Source organism: Abramis brama (genome assembly GCF_963993115.1).
Source record: "Abramis brama genome assembly, chromosome: 24".
Classification (NCBI taxonomy): Eukaryota; Metazoa; Chordata; class Actinopteri; order Cypriniformes; family Leuciscidae; genus Abramis; species Abramis brama.
The window spans coordinates 28,341,995-28,355,918 of NC_139986.1; the positions used below are offsets into that span (position 1 = coordinate 28,341,995).

The following is a 13,924-nucleotide window of genomic DNA, read 5'->3' on the forward strand; positions in this document are numbered from 1 at the left end:
GATTTATGTTTAAAATTATGATATTATTTATTATTTTTATTTATTTAAAACACTCGTAAAGGAGGAAATGCTTGTTTCTGAGAGTTCACATGACTTACTTCACTAATTTGTAATATATCCAGCTAAATATTTGTTAACTCCATTCGATATACAACACCTGTTTGGAGAACATTGTCAATAAAAAAACAGAGAAACAATTTATATGTAATATATGTCATTAATATAAAGCTTTTATCAAATGAATAGTTGTTATGTACTCTGGCTGTGTGTGTGTGTGTGTGTGTGTGTGTGTGTGTGTGTGTGTGTGTGTGTGTGACAGATTCTGTTTGTATAATTTTTTTATATATGTTCGCATACTATTGTATACTTTGTTCTAATATTACAATTTGATTATTATAAATTAATATATATTATTCAATAGAGATGTTTTTAAATGATCAATGTTTATATTACATAAATATCAGTGTCAGGTTACACAGACTGATTGTGTTTGCATTATTTACACTGAACCTTACTTTGCAAACTTTTCACCAATAATTACAAAGAAACAAGAAGTGACACAATGAATTAAACATGACATGTTGAAGTAGAAAGACTGAAATAGTATTGTTGTTTTATTTACAATATTGTTTACAGTGTATATCAAACATTGATTAGACAATTAGTGATAGTGCAAACTATGCAAAGCAAATCATGGTGCCTCTCATCAATCCATCACTTGACTCCTGTAATATCCATGTTTATGTGTTATAAACCAATGCATATCAATATATAACAATATTCCAAGTGCATATGAGCTTTCTTCACATGCTACATGAGAATCAACCAACTACTCAGTCAATGAAATTAAGCAATGAGAAATAGCCACTGTTTTTGCTGTCAGACAATTTCTGTAAAAATACTACTGGTATATAACAAATAAAAAAGTATGAAATATTTTCTGCACATGTTTTGCCAAAAGCATGTTCTAAGAATGTTCCAATGAAGTTAAGAACGTTCGAATGTTACTTTTGAATGTTTTCTGAACATTTAAAAATGTCAAACAAACTAAAACGTTTCAGAACAGTTCCATGCATGATGAAATGAGCATTATTGGAGACCAGATTACTTTGAACGAATGTTCTATTAAAGGTGCAGTGTGTAAGTTTAGCAGCATCTAGTGGCGAGGTTGTGAACTGCACCCAACAGAAGTTACGGTGGCCGACAGGAAGTGATGTCGTCGTCTGAGACAGCAGAGAGTAGCCAGTTTCTTTACAAAGATAAATCAAGAAATTAGGTTTACTTAATTATTCAGTAAAACGATGTTATTGTGAATATTATTGTGACTTGTTCATCATTGTGTCAGTGTTTTATTCGCTGACTTTAGCTGAAGCTTCTTTACACGAAGAACAACAATAGTGATGAAACGCGTTTGTCCGTTCAGGGCCACCGTAGAAACATGTGGATGTAAGCGGACCCACAGTGTGTGTAGAGAGAAATGACTCATTCTAAGCTAATAAACACACAACGCTTCATTATGTAAGGTCTTTATACACCACTGAAAACATAGTTATGAATATTAGATTGCATTTCTGTCAACAGATCCTCCTAAATATTACACACTGCACCTTTATCGTTGCCGTCCATTACATTCTGAGAACGTTCCCTGTCAGTTTGTATCAGTCAGAGTTTATCCTGGTTAAAATGAGGCGTAAAGGCCGAGTCTCCTGGCGGTCTCAGACTTCCTCAGGCTCTTCCTCTGAGGGAACGGCTGGTGTTTGGATCCCGCAGGAGTGGAGCGATAACCCCCGAAGCTCATCTGGCGGGACAGAACCGCTGGAGCAGAAAACGCCCTGGAGTTCAGAGCACTGGCGTTCTTCATCCTCAGATCGAGAGAGTCCGAGAGCCGTTCTGAGTCTGAGCTCGTGCTGGAGGCTTCAGAAGACACGTGACTCCTGTGTGCGGATCCAGATGTGGTGTGTGTGAGACGGTGAGCGTCCAGATGTGTGCGCCACTGACCGCCAGCGCAATCCACTGCAAACTCACTGACCGGCGCTTGCGTTGAAGAAGGAGAACGCTTGACCTGGAACACGGGAAGCACGTCGACTAGATGTTCACCATTTATCTCTTCACTGTTTTGTGCTGTAGATGAACACAAGAAGAGCATTTGTCATTAAACGTACAGTATGGGATTTTTTCTCCACTAGGGGTCGCTAACCTATTTACAATAACAAAGGCGTAGTTTGATGACGCAACATTTGCTAAGAATTATGGAACTTGTCGTCAACGTCAAGCCGACCGATCTAATAATGTTTATGGATGACTGAATACATCGATGCTTTTATCATGACTGTGATATGAAGCAGTTCGGGATTGCTAAGAGACAGCTATCAGCTCCAAACCGCTCCAAACGCTACGTGAGTCCCGCGGATATAAAAGGAATATGGACATTTCATTCTACCGAACTACACGCAGAATTACTACTCACAGGTCAGTTTATTAGACAAATTAAACTTGTGAGGTAACGTAGCGCTGTTTCACTTGGTCTAGTCTCAGCCTCAGACGTCACGCCCACGGAACGTTGGCTAAACGTCTGATGCATATGGTACACTTAACTGGAAACACTTCAGGAATGTCGAAGTCGTCATCTGATTGGTTGAATTTTATCGGATTTCCGGGGGCGCGAGTGTCACGTTTATTTTCGGTCCGCCGGGAAACAAAGCGCAGACGTGTGATTGCGGAAGAAAAACTGTTGTGTTTACATGAGTGACAATGAGCATTTATCAAGATCAGCTAAACGTAGGATTCTCAAAAGTATGCGAGGTTATACGTGCACGAACAGATCAATGACTTACTGCTTGTTTTCTTCTCCTTCTTTGATTTTCTATGCTGACTGACTTGTTGCACGCCGGTCTGTTGTTGTGGGGACATTTCCACGCCCCGAAACGTGACGCTGAACGAAACGAACTGTAATTGGTTGTTTGACATGTCGGTCAAACGGCCTTATGGGCGGGCCTTGGCCAAAGAAAGCTGCTATGAATTCCAGACCTTCAGCCGTCAGTCTGAAGGTCTGGCTACGCGAGACTACACTTGGTCTAACATTACACTAGCACACTAAACTGCATTTGAATGTGTTCTATGTGTTAACTTATGTGTTAGTTTGTCTGTATGAGACTAACGTTAGCAGTAACGTTAAGCTAGATCAACATTAGAATAACATACAGATCATATTCTGACATTTTATCATTGTTGAACTATATAACATTGATTAGTTTTATGTAACTGTGCTCACCTGTTTAATAAAGTAAGTTACATGTAGGAGCAGTCGAAGTCTCGGACCTGGAGCTTTCGTTTATATACTGTCTATGGGAGCTCTCGGCATCTCGAAAACACCGCGCTGATATTGATTCTCGTTTTAGTTCTCCTTTTTATCCAAAGTCTGCTTGCCATGGTCCATAATGTTTGAACAAAACAACAACAGCGTGCAGATAGACATTGCGAACTACACGTCTGTCGTCTTGGTTACTATCAGAGGGCTCTGGTTCATAGCTCTGGTTACCATGGCAGTACGAGCGGAAACCAGGGACAACGCGGATATGACGCCATTGACTGCGACATAACGGAAATAAAGACACGGTCCGTGTCTTCGAATTAAAATATTAATTTCTCTGGATTTAGAAGTTAATTGGAACTGTCGGGATAATGTAAATACACAACTTTAAAAAATATATAACATAGATATAGTGATTTTTTATATTTTTAAAGCAAAAAAAATACATATTGTGCCTTTCAATACAACATCACATGATCCTCATCCTTCCCTCGGGTCATTCATGAATGCTTCAGTACACATAGAAAAACCTAAAAATGCTCAAAATTCAAACTTAAAATGCTAAAACTTTTCGAAAAAATTATTTTATAATGTCTGTCTACATGTGTATCTGCATACTGAACAGTTAGCTGACCCAGAGGAACAGCTCATGTGCTGCATATTCAGCTATAACGCCATCTAGTGGCTAGAGTCATGAAAGATCATGTTATGTTAATTTTGTCCCACAAGAGGCCGACAGAGACACCCAATGCAAGATATTTACAGCTGAATTAAAAGGTTTAGGCATGAAATTGTGAGTTATTTTGAATGAATGGTTGGAAGAATGTGAGCAATGTGCTTAAATCTAGTAATTTAATGGTAAATATATATTTTTTTTTAAATCTCCAAAAAAAAAAAATGCATTAAAAAATAGAAAACATGTTATCAAAATGAAATAAAAAAAGTAAGTATAATTTTAGGGCTTCGGGTTATTTTGACCCGCGAGGGAAAGATGTGTTACAAAACGCGAGGGAAAGATAAGGAGTTAAATATAAATGTAGGCCTAAATCATGATTTGTAAGACTTCCCTGACATGGAACGTTCTCAGAATGTGCTGGCGAGATTCTCTCAGTGCTACAAACAAACGTTCTTCCAGTTGTGTTAGTTTCCGGAGTTATCTGGCCTTTAATAATGCTACGTTGAGTAATGAGTGAAAATAATAAAACCACAGTGACAAACATTAGGACAAAAGCTACTGTAAATAAAGAAGATTGCATTACAGGATTTCACATAAACCCAGGGTGGGGCAAGTTGCCACATGATATTTTTTTTTCTTCATGCATTTTGGTTTTCTTTTTTCCTACCTGCATGGGTAATGATAGTGAAAGCGCTCTATTGGAGTATATATATATAATAATAATAATAATTATATATATATATATTTTTTTTTTTTCAATGTAATCAATATTTCAACATTTCTGTCCATGCATATATTGAGTTTTGATAATAACCCACCCCGAGAAATGTTCAGTCCATGAAGTAGAGTGTGTGACAACTTGCCCCGGACAAGTTTATGTGATAAGGTACATAAACATAACCTTTAAAAGACATTCTGCTGTGTTTAACATTTAGATGCAACAAATAGGCCTATCAATCACACAAGATGGGATAATTAATTCATACAATTATTATTATTATTGTCTTTCCAGTGTTTTGGAATAGGCTACATAACGTCCAGTTTTTAAATGTTTTAAAAACGTTTTTTCTTTTAACGTTTAACGTTCTATTTTTATCATTCTTCGAACAGAGCGTAACGTCTAAACGCTCTGAGAACGTTCTCTGTTAGCTGAGTAAACCCAAACAACATTCGTACCTGTTTTGAAGCACAGCACGCGAGTCTGCCGTCTCTGCTCGTCTCTGGTGGAGTTGTATTGCTCTGTTAACAGTGCGATGTCCATCCTAACGCTGCTCTGCTCTGAGTGAGCTGTCCTCATCTCCCCCCACTCATCTGAATACACCAGAGATGAGCAACAGCAAGGCTTCATCCTGATGATAACACACTTTTATTGAAGTATGATCATAAATGCAGCTGATTTCCCTCAACAGAAGATCTCGTGTGGATGTGTGCTTTGTGGGCATTTCCTCCAAGAGTTGCAACAAAGTGCAAACAAACCAGGGCAATCCAAGGTTGTTCTGTTTGCAAAGACAATGTTAAGATATTCATGTGCAATATTCATATATTAACATTCATATGATGTGCAAAGTCTGCGTGAGAAACAAATAAATAAGGCAAAATAGTGACATTAGAAAAAGAAAATTATGTAGTTAAACTTAATAATTTCATTAATCATGCAGTTCCTCGGCATGTTTGCACAGTATTGTTGATGCAGTGGGTGAGGTGAACTCATTTAGCACGTAGCCTACTTGTGTTAAAGTTGAAGTGTATTGGCCAAGTAAGATTGCAGTTTGTTTAGGTGAATTGCTAGCAATATTGAAATAATACGATTGTATTGTATGTATATGCTATATAGTTAGTTATTAACTGAGACATGAATATCATTGCACACAAAAAATGTATCGTTTGAAAATGCCTTAAATATCTCTCTTTCTCTCAGCTGAAATGTGTTTCATTTTAAAATATACATTTACATAACACAATATCCAACATCCAACTGACTGTGGTGTGAATAATCAATGTTTTTACACGTGCATGTTTAATCTTCTCTTTTTCCTGTTCACTTCCTCTGATACTTCCATGAATTGTCTCAGACATTAATTAGGCTAGTTTCCTGTTTCTGAATATTATGTGCTGAAAATGAGTAAATGAGCTGTTTTAAATACATATTTCTAAAGCACATGACATTAAATACACAACGGACATGCCTTGGGCTACAGGTTAAAGTTCATGAAACTTTGCAAAACGTGTTATTTCTGAGATGCGCAGTCCCTTTAAGTGTCCTGTACCTGTTAATATCACATGCTCGCTGAGGTCATGAATATTCATTAGGCTACATGAAGTTCGCCGACGTGATTGGTGAGTGGAACTCTAGTCAGCGGGTGGATGAACGAATCCAGCCATGGTGAAGGTTGAGCTTATGAATATTAAGTAGGTCACATGACTGTCGCTCCAGGAAGTTTGCGTTTGCGTCCTCATGAATATTAATGATGTAAGCCTTCGCTACTGTAGCGTTCGATGGCGGGATGTTTGTGATCTGAATGGCTGAAGTAGCAGATTCTTGTTTTCTAGGGTTTGATTTCAGCACGCAACAGGTAGAAACACACACACACGCACACACACACACACGCTTTTAAAGAGGGGTGTTTATAAATAAACATGTCAGTGTCTATATTGGATAAGAGACTTAACGTTACTGGAGAAATAATTACATGATGTTTTATGATAGAGTCACGTACAAAAAGCAGTGTAGTGCTACTATAGTACAGTGATTTACCATGATATTTACGAGGTAGGCTACTTGTTATTTTAAAAATACCACGGTAAAACTATGGTAGTCTACATGTAAAAAAAAACAAAAAAAAAACAAGTACCATGATATTTCTTTGTACCCGTTATACAAAACACATTCAGACAATTAGATTGCACTTTATTTTACAGTACAAGTACTTACAGTGTATTACCCAAGAAAGTACTGGTTAATATAAGGTACCTACATGGGTTTAGGGGTAGGTTCATGGTTAGTACCTAGTTATTATAACCCAGTTATTGTAATAAGTAGCCTACATAGTATGTACATGAGGAACAGTAAAGTGTTACCGACAGTCATCATGAAGATGCTTAGAAAGAGCTCTTAAATTCACATTTAGTAGAATCTGCCTCTGAGTGTAATCAGTGCACAGACACTAAGATTAATGTTCAATCAGTGGCTTTTCAATGACCTTTGATCTCTCAGAATCTTGAATATTTGGTTAGATTTTTGTGTTGACCCACGGATCCGGGTGAGAGATCACCTAGTGCTCAAAAAGTGTGAATTTGACAACAAAATCATTAAATGAGCCTGGCGTGGGCAACTGGACACATGCAATTGATTTAATAACATCAGAAAACTTGGGTTCATGATAAAATGCATAGATTGAATGCACTGAAAATAGCATTGAATAAAATCATCTGCCAAATGCATAATGTAAATGTGCATTAAACTGATGCAGACAGTTTTAAACTGAAACGTGACGTGCTGATTTGATCTTTTAAGCTGAAAGTGGTCGCGATTGATGGAAACCTTGCGGTTGTCCACCAGAGCAGTGTTCAGTTCGACAGCGAGCTGCCGGAGTTCAGGTATCACATTCACACACTCCATAGTTTGAAGACGCCAAAGTGCTGCTTATTATACTTTTATATATCAAATTTACCCTTTTGCTCCATGATTACTGGATAATTATTATTAATAACTCATAAAGAACAATTTCTAAGCAATAATGTATTTTAGAGATAAGCATAACTACAAAAATATATATCTGCTATACATGTCAATGTCTATTCATTTTCCAGGCCTGGAATTCACAATTAGAATATTTCCTGATATGCTTTTTGTGTCCAGTAACACAGTTGTTTTCCTCAGGATCCTGATTTTTCCCCGTGTGTTTCTGCAGGACTCATGGAGGAGTTCACATCCACACGGACCAGCTGACGGTCACGTCTCCAGCGCTCATGTGGGTGAAGGTAAAGCAGACCTACAGTGATTCCTCGTGTGTTGTGTTGTGTTGTGTTGTGTTGTGTTGTGTTGTGCTGTGTTGTGTTGTGTTGTGTTGTGTTGACATCTGTTGTGCTGTTTGTGTGTTCGGACTGCAGGCGCTTGACGTTCTCCTGGAGAAAATGAGGAACGCTGGGTTTGACTTCTCTCGAGTGAAGGCCGTCTCAGGCAGTGGACAGGTGACCTTTAATGGGTTATTTATGTAGTATAATATGTGGCCCTGGATCATTAAACCAGTCACATGGGTCAATTGTATGAAATTGAAGATTTATGCCACCGGACATACAAACCGGACTGTCCCACAGCGCAAAACTGTCCTACACACACACAATACATATGTGACCCTGGACCACAAAACCAGTCACATGGGTACATTTTCTGATTTATACATCATCTGAAAGCTGAATAAATAAGCTTTCCATTGTTGTATGGTTTGTTAGGATAGGACAATATTTGGTTGAGAGACAACTGTTGATAATCTGGAATCTGAGGGTGCAAAAAAATCGAAACATTGAGAAAATCTCCTTTAAAGTTGTGCATTTATGTTGGCGATTGTGCTGCATTCACTCACAAAAATAAATGTTTTATATATTTACGGTAGGAAATTTACAAAATATCTTCATGGAACATGATCTTTACTTAATATCCTAATGATTTTTGGCATAAAAGAAAAATCGATAATTTTGACCCATTCAATGTATTGTTGGCTATTGCCACAGAGACACCAGTGCGACATGTGACTGGTGACGTGATCCAGGGTCACATATACTATTTGATTATCTGAAATAAATCGTCCCTCATAATGATGATCAGTGTTTTTTAAATGTGAATTTTCAGTGTTGATTTGGGGCGAATTTTCGGGATTCTCTGTATTTGAAGATGGTAAAATGTGGAAAACATTTAACAATTATTAAACTGACACTCATGAAAGAAAAGAAAACTCATGAACATTTTGATTGACAGACATTTCAAAATTTTAGTCATAGCAAAAAAAAATTTTTTTTTGTTGAAAATATACAAATAGCACTAATATAAATATTATACTTATTTATATTACTTATATTATATTCAATATAAGACTGCAACATATGTTTACGACGTGTTTAGCATATCTATCTATCTATCTATCTAATCACTCCTAAAATTTAATTAAATTTATATTGAAATGCACAATTTCACATTGAATCTCCAAATGAATGTAGAAATGTCATAAGGACGTTTTTTGTTTTTAATGTAATTTTAAGTAATTATTGCAATTCAACAGTACAGTATAATTGAAAGCCTTAATTTTTTTACATTTAATTGGCTTTAAAAATATAACAACTTTTAATTTAAGTGAACTTAAAACAATCTTTACATAAATCCATTATAATAAATGTCACATTTAGTTATTGTTTTTATTGTTTTCATGATCATATGCAGTAATGCTAAAAACGGATGCTGTGTTAAATATTTTTTACAGAATATATATATATATATATATTTTTTCTGTTCAGTTCACGCCTGGATTTTACTGCATGTTTGGACTGATGTTTAATCTCATCTATTTAATGTGTGTTTCAGCAACACGGCAGTGTGTTCTGGAGGAAGGGCACGAGACAAACCCTCAATCATCTGGACCCGCAGAAACATTTACACGTCCTTCTACAGGTGACGAACATCAGTTTCCCTTCTCTCACGTACTGGTGTTTCTCTGAGGATTACAGACACACGGTGAACTGCGATTCTCCTCACTGTCCTCGCGCTCACACTGTTTGTTTCGGGTCTAACGTCCATCATAATGGTTAATACTTCACCTGATGTCTGATGACACACACTTCCAGAGATCATCTGATGCACAGGCCAGATGATGTGGAACAGTGTGTTTGTTTTGTATAAAATCTTACATTGCATGTTGAAGTGGGAGCAACACCCTCCGTCCACACAAATATGAAGTGTTTTATAGTGGCATTGCTTATTTACAGCTTGTGTGTATAGTAGTGTATACCCAGCAAGCAATAGCCGTCATTTCCCCGTCTAGGTCAACTAGACCCGATATAGTCCGGCCACTTCTAGCCAAAATAACCTTGAATTTGGTTACATGTCGTTTTTGCCAAAATAACTTGCGAGATGTTTGATATTCCATCATGTAAGCAAAGTCAACAGATTACAAGGCGTTTGGTTTCATTTCTTCACTCATTTAATTTCTTTAGTATCTAATTGATAACTAGTCTATTCTAGTGTGATGGTTAGACGTTTATTACATTTTCACTGACAGCCCAAATTTTGTCTTGTTTCAGCCTAGACGTCTGAGCTGTGTTTGGACAGCTAATAGACATCTTTTAAATGCAGAATTGTTTACTGGGTCTCTATATGTGACCCTGGATCACGTCACCAGTCTCGAGTCGCACTGGTGTCTCTGTGGCAATAGCCAACAATACATTGTATGGGTCAAAATTATCAATTTTCCTTTTATGTCAAAAATCATTAGGATATTAAGTAAAGATCATGTTCCATGAAGATATTTTGTAAATTTCCAACTGTAAATATATAAAACATTTATTTTTGTGAGTGAATGCAGCACAATCGTGAACATAAATGAACAACTTTAAAGGAGATTTTCTCAATGTTTACATTTCTTTACACCCTCAGATTCCAGATTTTCAATAGTTGTATCTCAACCAAATATTGTCCTATCCTAACAAACCATACATCAATGGAAAGCTTATTTATTCAGCTTTCAGATGATGTATAAATCAGAAAATGTATCCATGTGACTGGTTTTGTGGTCCAGGGTCACATATGTATTGTGTGTGTGTAGGACAGTTTTGCGCTGCGGGACAGTCCGGTTTGGATGGACTCCAGCACGTCAGATCAGTGTCAGTTCCTGGAGGAGACAGTAGGAGGCGCTCAAAGGCTTGCTGACATCACTGGCTCACGAGCCTATGAGGTGCGAGTAACCCTGACAAATCTGTGTTATATAGATTATCTATAATGATAATAAATAATATTAATCACTTAACATTTTCTGTATTTGTCAAACAGCGCTTCACTGGAAATCAGATTGCAAAGATTTCTCGCTTGAAGCCGAATGAGTTCAGCGAGTTGGAGGTAAAACTGATCAGCTGATCAATAAAACGCTCTCTAGAATGAAATATAAAGATGTTTCAACATAAAAAGGGAAAAGTTTGTTTATCACATAAAAAATTATGTTTCAGTAGAAAATAAATCAACACAGGAAAGAAACTTTGCTCATCAAACTACTTTAATATGAATTATGATATATATATATATATATATATATATATATATATAGGCTATATATATATGCATGTGTGTGTAATTATAATTATATTTAGAATTTATGTAAATTAAATCTTATATATATTATTAAATCTTATATAAAAAGTATATTTTATCAAAAAATTGTTATAGAATTTAAAATAATATTTTTGTTGATAAAATATATTATTATTTTTTTTACTATGTAAATAGTCATTTTAATTATATTCAAGCGATTAAAACAGCTGTAAACACATTGTTTCAGTAATAAATAAATATTCATCATGATATGATAAATACTTCTCATGATTGATATATATGTGTGTGTGTGATTATAATTATATATAGAATTTATGTCAATTAAAATATGTTTTTATATTATTATATCTTATATAAGTATATTTTTATCAAAAAAATATTATAGAATTTAAAATAATTATTTTTGTTGATAATTTAAAAAAAAAAATTATTATGTAAATAGTAATTTTAATTATATTCAAGTGATTAAAACAGCTGTAAACACATTGTTTCAGTAATAAATAAATATTCATCATGATATGTTAAATATTTATCATGATTTATATGTGTGTGTGTGTGTGTGTGTGTGATTATAATTATATATAGACTTTATGTAAATGTGTGTATGTTTCCAGAGAATATCACTGATCAGCAGTTTCGCCTCATCGCTGTTCCTGGGCGAGTACGCGGCGATCGACTACAGCGACGGTACGATCATTCTTCACTGTAAAACTGTGTTTGATTGACCTCCGACCTCTCTGTCCTCTGATCGCTCATGCTATGTCAAGAAATAATGCATTATAAATAACTCACTGATGACTTTCCTGTAGAATATTGTCCCAGTTGAATCAGCTGTGAATATAAAACTGTGATCAGATGAAGAAGTTTGAGCTGGAGCATTAAAGTGTGAATTATTAAGAAGGACCTGAAGTCTTTATGACTAAACTGCATTGAATCTCACACAGTCTGGTCATGTGTGTTTCTCTTCACATGAAGGTTCTGGGATGAATCTGATGGACATTAGTGAGAAGCGCTGGTCTCAGGCGTGTTTGGACGCCACAGCGCCGGAGTTGGCTGAAAAACTCGGTGATCTCGCGCCGTCTACAGATGTTCTGGTGATTTAGATCGTTTTTACTGTAAAGATGTCTGACTTTGACGTTTTGACGCTTTTTCACGTTTTGAGGCCTGAAGTGATGAAGTTTGTCTCTTTCACAGGGTTGTGTGTCTCCGTATTACACTGAACGCTACGGGTTTCCTCAGAGCTGTAAAGTGGTGGCCTTCACTGGAGACAACCCTGGTAAACCCTGCTCATGTTCTGTGTTTCTGTGATCATGTGATCAAACGCATCAGCATCAGAATAATGATGAGATCTTCCTGACTGTAGATGGCAGCAGCGACACACTATACAGCTCTCCATGTGCAGCCATTCCAAGATACACACATATGCTGTATATAATATATAAAACAATAATAAAAATTTAAAAATCACATAGACGTATTTAAAAAAAAAAAAAAACTAATAAAAATGACAAAAACATAATTACTAAAACATTGACTTGAATTAAAAATGAACACAGAAAAAAATATATACGGTTGTAAAAAAGTAATAAAATAAATAAATAAATAATAATAATATATATTTATATATGATGTATAAAATAATAATAAAAATGAAATAGTAATAGTAATAAATGTTCATATATATACATATAATGTTATAACTATTAAAGTAACAATTTATGTTACTAATATAATTTAATATAATATATATTATATAATACAATTATATTATATAATATAATATTCCAAGAAACACACACACATATACTGTATATAATTTATAAAACAATAATTTAAAAAAATCACATAGACGTATTTAAACAAAATAAAAAAATAAAAATGACAAAAACATAATTACTAAAACATTGACTTGAATTAAAAATGAACACAGAAACAAATATGAGATTGTAAAAAAGTAATTAAAAAAAGATATAATAATAATAATATATATATTTATATAAAATAATAATAAAAATGAAATAGTAATAAATATTCATATATATATATATGTATATATATATATATATATATATATATATATATATATATATATAATGCTATAACTGTTAAAGTAACAATTTATGTTACTAATATAATTTATATTAATTTATATATTTTTTACTATATATATATATATATATATATATACATATATATGTGTGTGTGTGTGTGTGTGTGTGTGTGTAATAATATATATTCAATATATTCATATTGAATATATGCATTTTATAAATGAATATAAATTATATTAGAAATATAGTTTATAATTTGGTTGATTTACAAACATATGTGTCTTCTGAACCTGTGTTCATGATAATTTCGTGGAATTTATACTTCGCACAAAAAGGCCTAGAACGACCGCTGAGGTGAATTAATATTAATTAATTTTTCCCAAACGTTTTTGTCAGCCGAACCCCTTTGAGCTCAAATATTTTCTTGGAGTCCCCCTGAGATTTTAATTTAATATTTCAATAATTGAACAGCACATTTGCATGTTCACGGTTCTCTGACGCTGGTTATTGGGCACATGCACAGAAACAAATGATATATCTCATCTTTTATTTTGATTGCTTTTATTTTAACATTA

General features: G+C 34.8%; 2 protein-coding genes across 2 annotated transcripts in view; one reads left to right on the forward strand and one right to left on the reverse strand.

The window, feature by feature from the left end:
* Positions 1–431: 431 nt before the first annotated feature.
* On the reverse strand, positions 432–5,411 carry LOC311075815 (uncharacterized protein). Its single transcript, XM_084103431.1, has 2 exons — positions 5,163–5,411; positions 432–2,121 (listed from the first exon to the last, which is right to left on the reverse strand). The coding sequence occupies exons 1-2, from the start codon at positions 5,332–5,334 to the stop codon at positions 1,679–1,681; spliced, it is 615 nt and encodes a 204-aa protein (XP_083959557.1). The 5' UTR covers positions 5,335–5,411; the 3' UTR covers positions 432–1,678.
* Positions 5,412–6,441: 1,030 nt separating this feature from the next.
* The window catches only part of xylb (xylulokinase homolog (H. influenzae)), a 35,176-nt gene continuing 27,693 nt past the window's right edge, over positions 6,442–13,924 (forward strand). The window contains exons 1-10 of the mRNA XM_084102639.1: positions 6,442–6,559; positions 7,501–7,583; positions 7,898–7,967; positions 8,097–8,177; positions 9,562–9,648; positions 10,799–10,927; positions 11,023–11,088; positions 11,913–11,985; positions 12,274–12,392; positions 12,493–12,574. Of these exons, the coding sequence (XP_083958765.1) occupies positions 6,506–6,559; positions 7,501–7,583; positions 7,898–7,967; positions 8,097–8,177; positions 9,562–9,648; positions 10,799–10,927; positions 11,023–11,088; positions 11,913–11,985; positions 12,274–12,392; positions 12,493–12,574 (844 nt within the window). The 5' untranslated portion in view covers positions 6,442–6,505. The remainder of the gene's footprint in view (positions 6,560–7,500; positions 7,584–7,897; positions 7,968–8,096; positions 8,178–9,561; positions 9,649–10,798; positions 10,928–11,022; positions 11,089–11,912; positions 11,986–12,273; positions 12,393–12,492; positions 12,575–13,924) is intronic.